This window comes from Ranitomeya imitator, chromosome 2 (genome assembly GCF_032444005.1).
Source record: "Ranitomeya imitator isolate aRanImi1 chromosome 2, aRanImi1.pri, whole genome shotgun sequence".
Taxonomy (NCBI): Eukaryota; Metazoa; Chordata; class Amphibia; order Anura; family Dendrobatidae; genus Ranitomeya; species Ranitomeya imitator.
The window spans coordinates 42,250,630-42,268,742 of record NC_091283.1 but is presented as its reverse complement, the minus strand read 5'-3'; the positions used below and the strand labels follow the sequence as shown (position 1 = coordinate 42,268,742).

Genomic DNA, 18,113 nt, shown 5'->3' with positions numbered 1-18,113 from the left:
ACTTTGAAACCTTGGATCTTAGAGCCGAGATGCAACATCCACCTTTGCACTCCCTATAGCTACACCGCTGCAATAAAACATAGCTTTATCTAGTCTGCCCATTGCATTGATTGCATATCTGGTAAAACTCCGAGTCCTGCTACATTTGTAACCCTAGGATCCAATTGCTTTTATCGACTTTCTTAAAGGAATATGCCACATGCATGCGACCCCATGTTGGTATCTTTTTTCGAAGAAGAAATAACCACAACGGACACACAGAGCAGTCACAGAAAGGACTTTAATTTCCCGCTGTACCCAACTGGCGTCTCTCTCCCCAATGATATATGTGCTGCGGAGACAGAAGGCGACACACGTTTTTAATGTAAAAACTTGTGCTTGTTAATTCCAGATGATTTCTCTTCCTGCAAGGTCCCAGAAAGGCTCCTGATTTTGAGTAACTCAGAAAGGATCCAGACCAGCTAGATGTACAGAAGGTTTACGGTGTCAGGACCCAAACAATGTGGTCAATAAATCCCTCTAAGCTTCCCCTCTTCCTACTGTGTAGAAGGTATTGTACAGTAGGTTTGGTGGGTATCGTGTCGTTTGTGCATATGTCCTGTTTCCCCCTGATGAACCGGCGTCTCCGTCCCCATTTAGAGGAAAGGTCACAGAGGGTTCCAGAAAGCTTGTGTGCTGGTCTCTCGGTTTAAGGCACTGCTTCAAGGGCTCAGCATTCATGTACCACAACCCAAGCAGAACTATATCCCTCGAGATCCCCAAACCAGCGGAAGGAGGGGCTCACGAGAGGGCAAAAATGTGGATCAGTTTTCCTCGGGGCAAGTTGGACGATCATGATGAAAAAACTCTTGGTTAGCTCTTGAGTATGATATGGTTTGTCTTGTTCTGCGTCACATGGCAACATTGGGTGATGGGTTCTAGAGAAACAGACAACATTAAGACCCTCAAGAAAGCAGTGCCAATGCGTCTTCCAAATCCATCGTTTACCAATGCAGAATATATCTGTACACTTCGAGGAATCAACGAGGTCCGCTCATGACACAGTACACCATCTACGACAACATGAACATGAGTTAAACTTGGCATGAACATAGCCTTGTATCCCAAAAAATTTCTCTGCTCAGAAAGTGTACGGAGATATTAAACATGGCAACAAAATGCAGAACTTTAGTAGAAAGGTTTGAGGTGCCCCTAACATGATTGCTGAGACATAGAGTATCATAAGACGTGTCCCTCCATGTTACCTGCTCCGTCAAAAAAAAAAGTTGTGAACTACTGTGCTATTCACACGGTGCTCTCTAGCATCCACTCTGTGCTGCTAAATGTGACTCTTCGATGTCCAAGGGCAGCTTCTTGGTTGTTTAACTCCAAGGCGGACATATGTCTCTTTGTCCGTGCCCTGCGAGGATAACTGTGGCTCTGGAACAAGGTATAGTCTCCATCAAAGGAGAATCTATGTTGATAAGTCCTAGGAGGAGCTTTGGGCCCTACGTGTGCTTGCCCTTCCGTAATCAGACATAATGAGGTGGTGGAGCCCAATGCGCTGGTCTCTGTCTGGTCTCCAGAGAGAGAAGACAAAAGAGCCACTGTTTGAAGATCACTAGATGTTTTAGTTCTCCTCTTGTCCATTTCCATCAGAGGAGCTGGAATAGGTGAACTAGGTTTGTTTTCCCCTTTACCAGGGTCTTTGCCCTCCATTAAGGGCTCTTTGGAAGCTGGGGGCAAAGGTTCATAGTTATTTTCTCCCAACTTGGCACATGAATGAGCACAAGCCATGCCTTGTTGCCCATTTGTTTGAGAATACACATTACTGACCCTCGCTTTGCCGATTTCTTCCTGACCACTGTACACTTTATATCGGATCATCAGGATGATGATAAACACCAACACGGAAGCTACAATGATTCCTCCAATGATGATGATCATAGTTCCACCTAGAAATTGGGTGTGGAGCGGTTGGCACTGTGCAGCTTCTTCTTTTGTATTGAACTGGACGCATCCCACCACTCGAGTGGCAGTGAGTGAAGTCATCCCATCATCGTAGACAGCCAGGACACAGAGGTCATACTCTCGTCCAGGAGCCAAGTCATTGACCAGGAAGCTTCGATTACTTGGTGGGATCATCCTGTATGCAGAAAACAGAAGAGAACAGAAATTTTCAATGCACTCAGAAGAAACATGTTCTAACATTTGTACATTAAAATGTTTACAACAGATGTACGATAAATAATAGTGTCATAGACAGGCCCGACAATATTCATCCTAATGGACCTACACAAGACAGGCCCCTTGTGGTGTCTTGTCACTAGGGTCTATTTCTTTTGGGATGACTCCCATATAACTTATTAGATTTTATTATTGACATCTCTATATATAATTGTCTAAGGGTTTTTCTGTCTGTCTGTCTGTCCTGGAAATCCCGCGTCTCTGATTGGTCGAGGCCGCCAGGCCTCCACCAATCAGCGACGGGCACAGCATGGCGACGATGATGTCATAAAGGTTGCCTCGACCAATCAGCGACGGGCACAGTCTGCCGCGAATTCGCCTCGACCAATCAGCGACGGGCACAGTATCGACGTAGATGTCATAATGGTTGCCATGGTGACGATGATGTCATAAAGGTTGCCTCGACCAATCAGCGACGGGCACAGTCTGCCGCGAATTCTGGAATCATCATTGTCCATATACTGCGGGGACATGCATATTCTAGAATACCCGATGCGTTAGAATCGGGCCACAATCTAGTGTTCTATATGCATCATAGTAAAAAAAAATGTTTAAAGGGAACCTGTTCTGAACAGAGACGCTATTTACTGGCAGGTATGGAATCAATCTGCAGGATAACAGCGTTAAAATCATAAATGGCTGCTTTAGTGGAGCTGCGGCTACATGTAGAACACAAACTTACATCCTCCCTGCAGCTGCTCGCTTCCAGTCATCAGGGTGGTTGTTGGGAGCTGTAACAGTGTGACCGTAATCTCTCCCCACATGCTCAACACATATGCTGCAGAGCACTCTCTCAATCAAAATGTCAGGGAGGGATTACAATGGTGATCATGGTATAGTTAAAGGTAACTGTTACAGCAACCTGCACTGCCCTGATGACTGGAAGAGAGAATATGCAGGGAGGATATAAATTAATTTTCTCCCTGTAGCCGCCGTTCCAGTAAAGCGTTCTTTACCTGCAGAATAGCCTTTCTGGACATGAAAAAACGTAAAGGGTGCCCATCATGAGCATTGGTGGTGCCAGATTAATTACATTGGTGTGTATGGTAGTAAAACACAAGTTCAGACATATCTTCCTGGCTACAAACAGTTTATACATAGATAGGAAAATCAAGTTTGGCTCTTTATGTAAACTAGACTGCACCGACAGCATATTGTTGTACAAGTAAAACAGTACAAGTAGGCCAAGGCCAGTCCAATTCCTGGCAAGTGCACCGAATGCAGGCCAACTGCCACCAAGAGCAGGCCAATCCCCATCATGTGAACTAAGGACAGGTCAAAGTCTGACAAGTTCTCAATATTGTGAGTACATCGATTATCTGCTATATTTTATGCCTAGCACCACCCTCAGAAATCAGTTAATCACTTGCCGGAGAATAATGCAGAGTATTATTAGTTCTGTATGCAGGAAACAGTGCATCTTCATCGTGAGTGTCAAAATCTGGCTAGTGCATACTTATCCTCCTGCATTAACCCATATGCTTAAAGAAGCGCTCCTTCAAAAATGTTATCCTATTATTTTATAGCACTGTGTACTTACAATTGCTCATTTTGCCTTTCTACCCAGATAATTCCTCTTTTCCATTGTCTCTATGACATCACGTGATTAATAACTGACTAGTTGAATCCTTCTAAGCTCTATGTAGAAATAGGAGGTCAATTATTCCTGCATGAGTCATCACTGCAAAAGTCCCTGGAAGGGCCAGGAGCGGAGGAGCTGGAGAAGGATTTTTTATGGTGGGGGATGACTCTTGCAAGAAAAAGTGACTTTCTGTTTCTACATAGAGCAGAGAAAAGAGAAGAATTAGCTAGGTAGAAAGGCAAAATGAGCAATTGTAATTACACAGTGCTGTATAATATGATGAATGCAATATATTAAGAGGATAAAAACTTTGATGGGAGGAGGAGTGCTTCTTTAACTGAGGTTTTTCCGTGCACCTACGTTTTCTATTGCTGACGACTGGTCTACGTGAGGAAGAAAGCAGGAGATTCATACACTTGCTGGAGATTTGTGCACTTGCAGAGGATTTGTGCACTTGCAGAGGATTTGTGCACTTGCGGAGGATTTGAACACTTGCTGGAGATTTGTACACTTGCTGGAGATTTGTGCACTTGCAGAGGATTTAAACACTTGCTGGAGATTTGTACACTTGCTGGAGATTTGTGCACTTGCAGAGGATTTGTGCACTTGCGGAGGATTTGTACACTTGCTGGAGATTTGTGCACTTGCGGAGGATTTGTGCACTTGCTGGAGATTTGTGCACTTGCGGAGGATTTGTGCATTTGCAGGGGATAGTCCTGACTTCGGGTGAACTTGCAGACTCATTTACATAAAGGTTCAAAGCAGATGGTAAACCCATTTGTAGGCAGAAAAATATTTATCAACTTGACTTTTACTACCCTACCCAGCAATATACTTATCTTGGTGACCCTAGAGCTGTTGACAGGTTCCCTTAAAGTTTCTCTATACAGATGGCAGATGGGTCCTCTGAATAATTTCTTTGGTAGCTCCAAAAAAAATCCCAATTCAGCTCTAAAACCTGTGAGAATATTTTATGCGATCATGGAAAATTGTAAGGAAAAAGTGTCAAGTCAGAAAACTGGGGCATGACTTTTAAGCATTTTAGTATCTGGGCAGCTTATATTTTCATGGGAATGAGTAAAGTCTAATGTTTTTAAGTATCTTTCAAGGCTCATTAGGCAGAAACGATAAATATTTGTGACCAGCTGGGAGTTTTCGGCAGGAAACCTGCAGAAGGACGAGGAAGAGAAAACAGGCGATTGCGGGACTCTGAACACAATGGTATCGGCAATACAATCCCGCTAATTTCACAAATCCAGAGAAGCAACTTGTGGATCATCGTTTAACCCTTTATTGAGCAAAGTTTCCGCTCCCAAATGTTGTTCAAACCTATTTTTATTATATGTACGAAAAATAAGTGTAATAAATTGAACTGCACTTGAAGCTGCGCAGCTCTCGCTGTATGAGTGCGATACGATAGGATAAAAAAGAGATAGATGTGGAGGATCAATAAATCACATGGGGCTGCGTTAGTGCAGCCGGCCGATTAATGCACATATTTCGGCCTACAGTCAGCAGTCCCATTACCTTCTGCGGGCTTTAAGCAACGTTAGTTTTGTTATTTTTCATTCTTTGTATTTTGTGGATGAGAACAAAAGAATGAAGGAAGGAAAGAAATAAAGAAAGAGAGAAAAAGAAACAAAAAAAAGAAAAAATACAAAGAAGGAAAGAAACAAGGAAAGGAAAGAAGAAAAGGAAATTAAGGAAAAAAGAAGGAAGTAAGGCAATAAATAAAGAATAATAAAAAGAAGTAAGAAAGAAAAATTAAAAAAGAAAGCAAGAAAAAGAGAAAGAAAGATAGAGAAAAAGAAAGAAAGAAAGAGAAAAAGAAAGAAACAAAAAGAAAGAAGGAAAGAAACAAGGACAGGGATGAAAAAAAAGAGTCCGAAAAAGAAAAACGGAAATTAAGGAAAAAAGAAGGAAATAAAGAAAAAAGGAAGAAAGAAAAATAGAAAAAAGGAAATAAAGAAGGAAGAAGGAAACAATGAAATAAAGGAAGAAATAAATACAAAATAGAGAAAGACGGAAAGAAAGAAAAGAGAAAAAAAAAGGAAATTAAGGAAAAAGAAGGAACCAAATAAAGAGGAAGATAAAGAAAGAAAAGAAAGAAAAATAGAGAAAGAAAGAAAAGAAAGAAAAAGAGAAAGGTGAAAATAAAGAAGGAAGCAAGGAAGAATTTAAAAAAAAGAAAGTACCGTAAATAGAAAAAGAAAGGATAGAATGAAGGAAACAAAGAAGGATGAAAGGAAGAAAGAAAAAAAAGAAAGAAGGAAAGAAAGAAAAAAAGAGAAAGGGGGGAAAAGGATATAAAGAAGAAAGAAAAAAAGGAAAGAAAAAAGAGAAAGAAAGAAGATAAGAAAGAAAAATAGAAAGATACAAACCACAGAGTCCAGCCTCACACTCAGTGAGGCAAGATATTTACAAGCATTGAATTTATGAAATGTAAACTGTATTTATATAGAATAAATTGGCCAGTCTTTGTGTGCTCACCGGTCATGACAAGGCGAATATTCATTGACTGGACCTTAACCTTTCTTTAGCGACGGCCTCTCCTAGTCCAAAAACCTACACATCTAAATTACAGGTACGACCCATCAGTGTTTGGTTTGTACTGTATATATTACGGTCACAACAGCTTGCTGTCTCGTGTTGTCGGGGGGCGCTAGTCACATTTGTTTCTTTGCAGCCTACAATTTAAGGTTAGCTGAACACCTTCCATCTGTCTAAAGCTGTTTTTTATTATTGCTGGATCCCACTTATCTTTTAAAGTTGAAGACTTTTGGGCTGATAAATAAAAGTTTAGGATGTCTCTACGAAAAGTTGTGCCTTGTCATGGCTGGTGGGCACACACACAAGTTGGACAATTTGAGCACCAGATGCCTTCATTTTAGTATAATCTCTATGGCAGTAATACAGTGGACATTTCATATATTCCGTGCATGCATCATTCTTTCTAGATAGATTGTTAGATATCAAAAAGATAAGCAAACTCCTCATCCACTTAGACGGGTAACAGTATTATAAATGGCACATGGTAGGTGAGGAGCCTTTTACAGATTTTGCCCAGGACATTCTGATGATATAGAGAGTGATGCTGTGAGCTATACTGGGGTCCCGTAGGACTCCTGTGCTTCTTTTTAGGTACGGCCCCGTGTACATGAGATCTGCTCTAGACCTACATTGTACAGGAGCTGTAAGCACGACAAGGTCACAACAAGGATCCAAGTCCTAAATGAAAGCAATAAGAATTTCCATTCACTGACTGCAGACAGAAATCTCGAAAATGCACATCATATATTTTCATAACTCTTCATTATACAATGATTAAGCTCTGTTTGTAGAAGACTGGAAAGCTACTTTAATGAATATATTATTGAATTTACTATACGATGCGGACGGTCCATTGATTTCTATATAGAAGAGGAACAGTCTGTGGTGGTCGAGAATATACAGTGAGAGAAAAGGGGAGTGGAGCAAAATCAATACCGTGAAAGCAAAGAGGAAGAGGAAAAGAAGAAAGGGGGAGGAAGAGAAGGAGAGAGAACGGCAGATGAAAGCAAATGAGGAAAGAGAGGGAAAAGAGAGAAGGTGTAAAAGGATGAAGGCAGAGAAAGGAGTAAGCAATGGGAAAGTGATGGGTAGAAGGGGATAAAAATGGCGAAAGATGAAAAAAATACTCGGGGAGAAGAAAGGAGGTAGATGGGCAGAGATGGAGAGAGCAAAGGAGAAGAAATGAAGGGAGGAAGTTAGAGAGAGAAAAAGGGAGAGAAGAAAGAAAAAGGAAAGAATGAGGAAAAAGAAAAAAGTGGGAAAGGAAGAGAGAAAGGAAAGAAGACAGAAAGAAGGGTGAGAGAAAAGGATAGAAGCGAAAGAAAGAAATTGAGAAAGAGAAATAAGGAGAAAGGAGAAAAGAGAGGATAGGTTGAAAAAGAAAACATGAAAGGTGTGGAACGGGGTAGAAAGGGGATAAAGTTAGAGAGAGACAATAAAGGAAGAATGAAAGAGAGGGAATACAAAGAGAAGGATAGAGATGAAAAATAAAGAAAAACGGGCACTGAGGAAAAAAAAACATAAAAAGAAAGGAAAGAAACACAGAAGAAGAGAGAAAGGGAAAGGGAAATACAAAGAAGGTGACAGAAAAAGAGACAGAAAGGAAGACAATAAAAAAAGGAGAGAAAGTGATGGAGAATGACAGAGATGATTGAGCAGCTAAGGTGGGCAGGGGTACCACAAGCACTGGCTCCAGAATTTCCCCAATCATCACTGTTCCCCGAGGCTAGCCTAACAGTTGTATGATATTTACTTTTCATTTGATGCAACCATTACCCCCAACCACTAGCTTCCCATCCCATATGGTACTCTTGGTGGCCATCTAATCTGCCCACCTTTTGTCCAATCCAGGTGGCATAAGATACAAATGGTGAAATCAAGTACAAGAACGAGAAAGGAAAAGAAACAATAAGATAGAAAACAAAAACGAGAGAGGAAGAGCAGGAGAAGCAAGAGATATGGAGCACAAGAGAATAAGAGTGTGCGAAAGATGGAGGAAGAGAGAAGACCTATGGTGTCATGTACACCAGTGAGAACAAGAAAATATGTTAGCATTGCTCCCAGACATGAACAGCAGGAAACCTCTCAGTTCTAATCTAAGAAGAATAAATCAAGTGCATTATAATAGAAAACATAAGTGCAAAGCCTCCAATAACTGAGGTCATAGAAATGAGTTCAGAGCAAGTAGATACCATCAGCATGTTTGTATATTTCTTCTGCTCCATGGTGTATATATGTTTTATTTTGGGATGGTGGGCCATGGTGCCCTTTGGCACCGCTTCATGTCTGGTGCTGTGATCAAACAAATGAGTTTTCTGAGTGACTGGGGAGGTATGGATGGCTGACATTGTGTTATTTGGGGATTTGGTGAGGTGTCGCTGATATACTGCACTTCCATGCCAACAAGTGCTAAAGAGCTATCCCTCATCTGAGCACTGTAACCAACAAGTGCTAAAGAGCTATCCCTCATCTGAGCACTGTAACCGACAAGTGATAAAGAGCTATCCCTCATCTGAGCACTGTAACCGACAAGTGCTAAAGAGCTATCCCTCATCTGAGCACTGTAACCATCAAGTGCTAAAGAGCTATCCCTCATCTGATCACTGTAACCAACAAGTGCTAAAGAGCTATCCCTCATCTGAGCACTGTAACCGACAAGTGCTAAAGAGCTATCCCTCATCTGAGCACTGTAACCGACAAGTGCTAAAGAGCTATCCCTCATCTGAGCACTGTAACCGACAAGTGATAAAGAGCTATCCCTCATCTGAGCACTGTAACCAACAAGTGCTAAAGAGCTATCCCTCATCTGAGCACTGTAACCGACAAGTGATAAAGAGCTATCCCTCATCTGAGCACTGTAACCGACAAGTGCTAAAGAGCTATCCCTCATCTGAGCACTGTAACCAACAAGTGCTAAAGAGATATCCCTCATCTGAGCACTGCAACCAACAAGTGCTAAAGAGATATCCCTCATCTGAGTACTGTAACCAACAAGTGCTAAAGAGATATCCCTCATCTGAGCACTGTAACCAACAAGTGCTAGAGATATCCCTCATCTGAGCACTGTAACCAACAAGTGCTAGAGATATCCCTCATCTGAGCACTGTAACCAACAAGTAGTAAAGAGCTATCCCTCATCTGAGCACTGTAACCGACAAGTGATAAAGAGATATCCCTCATCTGCGCACTGTAACCAACAAGTGCTAAAGAGATATCCCTCATCTGAGCATTGTAACCAATAAGTGCTAAAGAGCTATCCCTCATCTGAGCATTGTAACCAACAAGTAGTAAAGAGCTATCCCTCATCTGAGCACTGCAACCAGCAGGTATTAAACAGCTATCGCTCATCTGAGCACTGTAACCAACCAGTCTTAACCCCTTCATGACCAGAGGTATTTTTATTTTTGTGTTTTCGTTTTTTGCTCCCCTTCTTCCCAGTGCCATAACGTTTCTATTTTTAGGTCAAAATGGTCATGTGAGGGCTTTTTTTTGTAGGACAAGTTGTACTTTTGAACTACACCATTGGTTTTAACAGACTCGTGTACTGAAAAAAATTCCAAGTGCGGTGAAATTGCAAAAAAGTGCAATTCCACTTTTGTTTTTGCTTGTTTTATTACCATGTTCGCTAAATGCTAAAACTGACCTGTTATTATGATTCTCCAGGTCATTACGAGTTCATAGACACCAAACATGTTTAGGTTTTTTTTATTTAAGTGGTGAAAAAAACTCCAAACTTTGATAAAAAAAATGGCGCCATTTTCCAAGACCGGTAAAGTCTCCATTTTTTGTAATCTAGGGTTGAGTAAGGGCTCATTTTTTGTGTGCCAAGCTGACATTTTTATTGATACCATTTTGATGTAGATAGGATCTTTTGATCACCCGTTATTGCATTTTATTGCACTGTAGCGGCAACCAAAAAACCCCATAATTCTGGCGTTTTTAATTTTTTCCTAATTACGCCATTTAGCGATCAGGTTATTTCCTTTCTCATATTGATAGATCGGGCGATTCTGAAAGCGGCGATACCAAATATGTGCATATTTGATTTTTTTGTTTTATTTTGAGTGGGGCGAAAGGGGGATGATTTGAACTTTTATTTATATTATGGTCATCAATGGGCGGGATTTTCAACGCGCTTCCGGTAATCGCAAGGTAAATGCCGATGTCAGAGATTGACAGCGGCATTTACCAGGTTAACAGCCACGGGTGGATCGCAATTCCACCCGCGGCTGTTCGAGGCACATGTCGGCTGTTTTAGCTATGCCAGAAAAGATGTGGGCTCAGAGCCGGAGCCCATATCAAAGGGAGGGATTCCGACTTGGGCGTATTATTATGCCCAACGTCAGAAAGGGGTTAAAGAGCTATCCCTCATTTGAGCATTGCAGCCAGCAAGTATTAACAAGCCATCCTTCATTTGAGAACTGCAACTAACAAGCATTAAACTATTAAACATATAATCATAGAATGTTAGAGTCATTGTGTACCAACCCCCTGCTCAATGCAGGATTCACTAAACCATCTCAGAAAGATGTCTGTCTAGCCTGTGTTTGAAGACTTCCATTAAAGGAGAACTCACCACCTCTCATGGCAGCCTGGTCCACTCATTGATCACCCTCGCTGTCAAAAAGTTTTTTTCTAATATCTAATCAGTATCTTCTCCCATTCAGTTTCATTCCATTCTTGCGTTTCCATGAGCAAGTGAGAATAAGGATGATCCCTCTACACTGTGACATTCCTTCAGATATTTGTAGACAGCTATTAAGTCTCCTCTTAGCCTTCTTTTTTGCAAGCTAAACATTCCCAGATCCTTTAACTGTGTCTCATAGGACATGGTTGGCAGACCGGTCACCATTCTGGTAGCTCTTCTCTGAACTTGCTCCAGTTTTTCAATGTCTTTTTAAAATGTGCCCAGAACTGGACACAGTATTCCAGATGCGGGCTGACGAAGGAGGAGTAGAGCGGGATAATTACTGCACGTGATCTAGATTCTATGCTTCTCTTAATACATCCAAGAACTGTGTTTGCCTTTTTTCTGCTGCATCACACTGTTGACTCATGTGCAGTCTATGATCCATCAGTATACCCAAGCCTTTTTCACACAAGCTTAGTTCTATTCTTCTCATTCTGTACATGTAATTTTTGTTTTTCTTGCATTTCTCCCTGTTAAACACTATTCTGTTAGTAAATTAGAAGAGCTATCCATCATCTCAACACTGCTACCAACAAGAATTAAAGAGCTATCCCTCATCTGAGCACTGCAAGCCACATGTATTAAAGAGCTATCCATCATCTCAACACTGCAACCAACACATTAAAGAGCTATTCCTCATCTGAGAACTGCAACCAACAAGTATTAAAGAGCTATCCATCATCTGAGCAGTGTAACCAGCAAGTATTAAAGAGCTATCCCTCATCTGAGAACTACAAGGCATATGTATTAAAGAGCTATCCATCATCTCAACACTGCAACCAACAAGCGCTAAAGAACTATCCCTCATCTGAGCACTGTAACCAACAAGTATGTTGTCTTTTAAAGTGACAGAAACTAAGGATATTTGTGTATAACTATCTGCAGCTGAGCTGTTTGACTTTATTAGGTCTAGTATTAACCAGCTATCCCTCATCTGAGAACTGCAACCAACAAGTATTAAAGAGCTAACCCTCATCTGAGCACTGTAACCAACAAGCGCTAAAGAACTATCCCTCATCTGAGCACTGTAACCAACAAGTATGTTGTCTTTTAAAGTGACAGAAACTAAGGATATTTGTGTATAACTATCTGCGGCTGAGCTGTTTGACTTTACTAGGTCTACTATTGTCAAGGAGAAGTGTGGGTATAATGTGCTGTGCTACAGTGGTAGTATTGCTTGGCAATTATGGGCTACGATGGCACAGCACAAAGATCACCAATAAAACATGGAAATACTCCGGTCTCGCTAGGGTTTGGGCATTTTTTAAGCCTACCTTGGATAAAAATTAAGTCTGGAGCTGATATTCCCCCAATCAATGTATGCTGTGCTGGGGCTGAGATGGGTGTTTGCCATTTGTATGATAATACAGTGTCATGCTAACATCTAGGGTCGGTGAGGTCCACCAGTATAAGACGATTATTTGGTTTGTCTATGTTTTGACATAACATAGGGTCCAGCAGAAGACAACCTCATTTTGGGAAGTAATTACTTTCCACTTGAGATGATTAATAAATAATCTATGTGACCTTACCCATCATTTATCATTTTTGTGTAATGATGACTGGTGAATATTTTTATTTTCTACAAGTGATAGGTTCCTTGGATTGCCAAAGGGAACCCAAACCTAAAATGGTGGCATTGAGGATCTTTTCCCAGAATAACTTATGTCTAGGGACAAATGTACCTACCATCTGTGCAACTGCAGAAGAGCCCATGGAATAGGGGCATCAGCAAGTAAACTGATGTATGCAATGTGAACAGGCATTGCTGCTCTCTCTTCTGCACGTCAAGAGTAGCTTCTTACACGGGACACTACTATAATCTCTTGACCCCCAAAAGCTGGAGAAAGGTCCTTATAGTATATTACTGTGCTAAGTGAATACCTTTGTATATTGAAGTAATTCTTAATTTTTTTCAATTGATCTCTGGTGGGACTTAAACTTAAGACTTGTATGGGAGGCAGAAACACAGAAACACTAACAGTGATGCACACACTGCATTGTTGTGTGCGAAATAATAGTCATCAGAAAATTAGTTTACAGTTATAATGTAAAAGAGAATGTGAAGACACAGCATTGTGTTTTAGTTAACCAGACGACTATTCTTAGCAAGCCAAGAAGAATAGACTTATCTACTGTATATGTTGACTTTTGAATTTAAGTGTTGATTTATGGTTGGTCAAGAAAAAAGACTTTTGCATGTGAAAGCCTTTAATAGTAACTTGTAAGCTGACATTTGATATAACAAAAGTGTGCTCTTATCCTTTATGATTAGTGATGTTTACTGATATGCTAATTATGCATTGTGTAGGTCAGATAGTTTGTTGACATCAAAAACCGAGGAGGAAAAATTATCCAAATAGATTAAATAATCAAATAATGCTACTTGATGTAATCTCCATTCTTACCCTTTATGCAAATACTGAATGAAGGACACTTGTTAAGTATAAAAATAGGTCACATGCTTCTGTATAGAGAGACAGGGAGACAGAGACACAGACAGAGATTCAGCTAAGACATCAAAATATCCAAAGGGCCAGAGACAGGACCGTAACCAATACATTATGGCTCCATCACGAGTGTCATGGATTTATTATTCTACTGGATGCCGGCTTAGGGGACTTCGGCCCCGGCTGGAAGAATACCGATCTGCTCCATTGACCAACACTTAACTATGAATACATTTGGAGAAAACCGGGATTGAGACCTGCCGGTCGCCTGGTTCCATGAAGATGTTTGGAGAAGTCAGGTTGTGACCTTCCGGGCAACTGGCCTTGTATGTACTGTCATCTTCCTACACTTGTCGTTACATCGTCTCTGTGTGCGTGTCACAGGTGGGATAGTTGACCCTGGAAGCTCTGAAGTAACAGCTGCCATTATCCCGGCAAGTCAGCGGAAGGGTGAGACTGTAATGTGCACCATCTTGGGGTATTTTGCTGGGTCTGTTCTACGTGTAATCTGCCTGTTTTGTGGTTCAATAAAGTATTGCCACACTGTTTTACCCTCACCTTGTGTTGTCTGAGTAGCGTTACAGGGCGTAACGAAAGTGGTGGGGGATGGTCTGAGGCTAGTTCTGCAAATGGATTCTTGTCAATGTTCCATAAATAATGTGAAGAAGAGACAAACAGAAATATTTTCTCCTTAAATAGTTATAGTATTATAAATTAGATTTGCTCCAATTTTGGATGCGATATCTATGGTTAAATACGGCACACTTCGCTTGGTCTTGTATCTACACGTTAAGCAGATTTTATTCTTCGCCATGTTTATCTACGGCAAATAAAACCGCTCAGTGCCGCTCAGCAAGCCTGCATTGTCCCATTATAAACTGTTTGCAGTGTGTGACATGCTCTTTCTTTACACTGGAAGGAATCTCATTATGGTGATGCTGGGCCCGATCTTATCTTACCAGTTCTTCAGTGGTTATGGCTTCCAGAGCAACAATAGAAAGGATGGTGAATATGCAGGGTCGGGAAAAGGAGGCTACCAGGAGCAATCCTCCTGATTACAAGAACGCGTTTTAGACTTTAAGGCACGTTCCTCTATATAATTGGAAGAGAGTGAACGGTTTTGCCAGTTTGCAATATTTGGCGTTTTGCAAAATTAGGAAGGTTGGGGGGGGATTGGGGGGGAGGGGTCAGCTTTGTATTTTTGCTTTTTGATGGTAAATCCAGACAAAAAACAGAAACATCCACAAATCCTTGGAATAACTAAATGCAGATTTTGCTGATGACATGCATCAGATTTCACCATCATTTAGCTAGTTTGCAATGAAAGAGGTAGTGGCTGCTGTGAAAATCCGCAACAGATATTGACTTTAATTATCCGCAGTGCAGGTTAGTTTCAATGTAGAAAATTTTGAAGCATGTGAATGAGATTTTTTTTTTTAATTTGACACTTTAAATCCACTGCAGATTATAATTCTGCATGGAAAATCAGCCAATGAGGACATACTGAAGTTTTGCAGGAGCTAGAGGTACAGATAAGCAAATAGTGTAGTGCAAAAACAGAGTCTCAGGTGTTGGAGCATTTCTGTCTTATTCATAGTCATTATATGAAATCCTTCTGTAACGAGCAATGTACTATGACAATAATCACCCTTGTCTCTCACCTGTATACTAAGGAGTCATCTAAGGAGCTGTTATACTGAATCTGGTACATGCGGATCCCAGGGATATGGCGCTCTGATGGCCACTGAATGACCACCGAGGTGGATTTCAATTTGTCCACCACAATTCTTCTGTCTTGCAAATTCTTGGTATCATTAAATCCAGACTTGGTTGAGGTTGTGATATCAGAAGACCCAGGATCAGGTTCTTTAATGTGAGCTGTGTTGTTCACCAACAATGGTAGGGGTACTATTGCCAACTCCACTGGGGCAGTGATCTCACCAGCGGCATTAGACGCTATACAAGTGAACGAACCACTATCTTTCAATGTCGTAATGGTTATATCTAAAGTTCCGTTGTCATGAACTAGAATCCTTGTTGTATTATGTATAAGCTTTCCATCCGGACCGATCCAGTGGACTGACGGTTCAGGATCTCCTACGGCTTTGCACTTAAGGCTGACACTTTGTCCTTCCATGACGAATGTTTTGCTGGCATAATGTTTGGTAATGAGTGGAGGCTCACAGATAAATTCCTCCTCTTGGATTGACCAGAAATACTTGTCTGTTAGCGGTTCTGGGGAGGCACAAGTCTCAAGGTCATCTTCTCTTGTCAGTCGTCTGAGCCATAAAAGTTCGCAGTTACAATGTAGAGGATTCCCACCAAAGCTTATGGCGAGAGATGATGCACTACTTCCTCTCGAACTGGCCAAAACTTGAGACTTGAGAAAAAGGTTGTCTGGAGGCAGTTTGTGCAAGCGATTTGAGGTCATGTCAAGCCTCACCAACTTATGCAACATGGTGAATGTTCCTTCTGCAATGTAGTCAATTAAATTATGGTCTAGAGTTAATGAGTTCAAATTAACCATTTGGCCTACGTCTTCCCAGGGCAGTTCTTCGAGGTTGTTGTAGGACAAGTCAAGATCCTCCACGGTTGAGAGAAACTCATTGAATGCCCCAGCCTGGACAGAATTTATTTGGTTGTTACCTAAAATTAGATGCCGCAAGTTGCCCAAACCACGAAAGTGCTCATTTCTTAGGGCGGAAAGTCTGTTGCTGTTCATATGCAAGGCTCTTAGAGAACGTAGGTCAGAGAACGCTAGGGGTACAATTTGGCTGATCGTGTTCCGTGACAGTGTCAAGTGTACCAAATTGGTCATGTTGCTAAAGTCTTTGCGTCGAATAATGGTGATAAAATTATCCGTCAGTCGTAACTCCACTGTCCTGCGGTCAATAGCTGGTGGAACAAAGAGAAGTCCTGTCTTGGCACACAGCATGGTGAGAGTTGGAGAGTTGGTCTGGCAGATGCAGCGACCGGGGCAATACTGTGCTCTCCCGAAGTACGCCAGAGCTCCCATCAGCAGCAGGCATAGCAACTTCTCCATGGCCCCTTGGCCAAAAGAGTCTTTGGAAGAGAAACAAAAGAGAGAGAAGAATGTTGAGTACATTTTTATAATTAAGAACATTCACTATTAACATATTTGCATAAACAATTAATTTTTGTATTTAGCAATTAGGAGCCTCGGGCTGTAATTTTCAACTTTTTAATACCTTCTGTAAAAAATTTTTTTCCAAGAACTGTACCATACAACCTTCGCGTCTTTCAATCTAAGCTTCGGAGGTAAATTATTAGAGTCAGGTAGGGAGGGGGGGGGTTATTTACAAGAGCACATTCCCGGGAAAAAAGTTGATGTTCCTTAAAGAAAATAATTAGATTCTGTCATTTCTCTAGTGCCGCCTAGGGTGATATCTGACTAGTTGCTATGGGTTGTATGAACTCTTCCACAGCTTTTCATAAAAGTCCCTGGATATTAGACTATTCTGGTTCACATGAGATCCCTTCCTGTACTGTTTAGTAATGCAACCTCCACAAATGTAAAATGAAATTCATGTATTATAATGAAATTAGCGAGAGATAATGGCTTCTGGTAAATTTATTGGGCAATTAAGGCCGTATGTAGAATTTGTGAACACAATATTACACATATATGGAAACAGCACTGTCAAGAATTCTTGGTATTACGTGTGCCAAGGTTATGAAAATTTGCATGCTGTTTGTTATAGCGTGGCTTAAAGAAGAAAAAAATTGCTTTCTTGCATTAACTATATTATTTGTCGTGCTCAATTTTTTATTAACTTGCTATAATTTTCATCATTTTAAGAATTGTTTTCGATGTACACGTACAGTTGTGCTCAAAAGTTTACATACCCCGGCAGAATTTTTGCTTTCTTGGCCTTTTTTCAGAGAACATAAATTATAACACCAAAACTTTTTCTCCACTCATAGTTAGTGGTTGGGTGAAGCCATTTATTGTCAAACTACTGTTTTTTTTATTTTTAAATCATAATGGCAACCCAAACAATCAAGTGGTCGTCATTGTTAACAAACGACAGACTTGAAGACGTTGTCCACTACTTGGACAACTCTTTGTAATACCCCACACTTGGCCCTGATGAAATAAAAAAGCCTATACTCACAACCCATGCCGGCGCCGTTCCCGCACTCGCTCTCCCCGAGGTTCCCAAGACCGCGGTGCCCAACCAGCGCAGGCGTCACTGTCCCCTCCTTCTGCCGAATTCAACATGCAGAGGAAGTGAGAGATCAGCTGCAGGCCGGAATTCCTCTTCATGTTCAATTCGGATGAAGGCGGAGACAGTGACGCCAGCACTGATTGGGTGCCGAGGTCACATGTCACAACAACAGTACGGGAGCCCCGGCTAGAGCGACTGCTGACACCTCTGGAACAGCCCCGCCACAGGAGGAGAGTATAAGATTTTTTATTTTAACGGGGCCAAACATTTCGATCAAGACGGGGTTGTCCTAATAGTGGTCAACCCCTCTAAGCAATAACACAAAACCAATGGAACTTCAGTAAAAATTACAAACTTTTATAAAAAAATAAATACGTACAGTACAGACCAAAAGTTTGGACACACCTTCTCACTTACAGATTTTT

General features: G+C 41.2%; 1 protein-coding gene across 1 annotated transcript in view; it reads right to left on the bottom strand.

Moving 5' to 3' along the window:
- Positions 1 to 264: 264 nt before the first annotated feature.
- Positions 265 to 18,113, bottom strand: part of LRFN1 (leucine rich repeat and fibronectin type III domain containing 1) — a 224,280-nt gene continuing 206,431 nt past the window's right edge. The window contains exons 3-4 of the mRNA XM_069746527.1: positions 15,160 to 16,561; positions 265 to 2,125 (exon numbers count right to left, since the gene is read on the bottom strand). Coding sequence (XP_069602628.1) covers positions 1,285 to 2,125; positions 15,160 to 16,541 — 2,223 coding nt within the window. The 5' untranslated portion in view covers positions 16,542 to 16,561 and the 3' untranslated portion in view covers positions 265 to 1,284. The remainder of the gene's footprint in view (positions 2,126 to 15,159; positions 16,562 to 18,113) is intronic.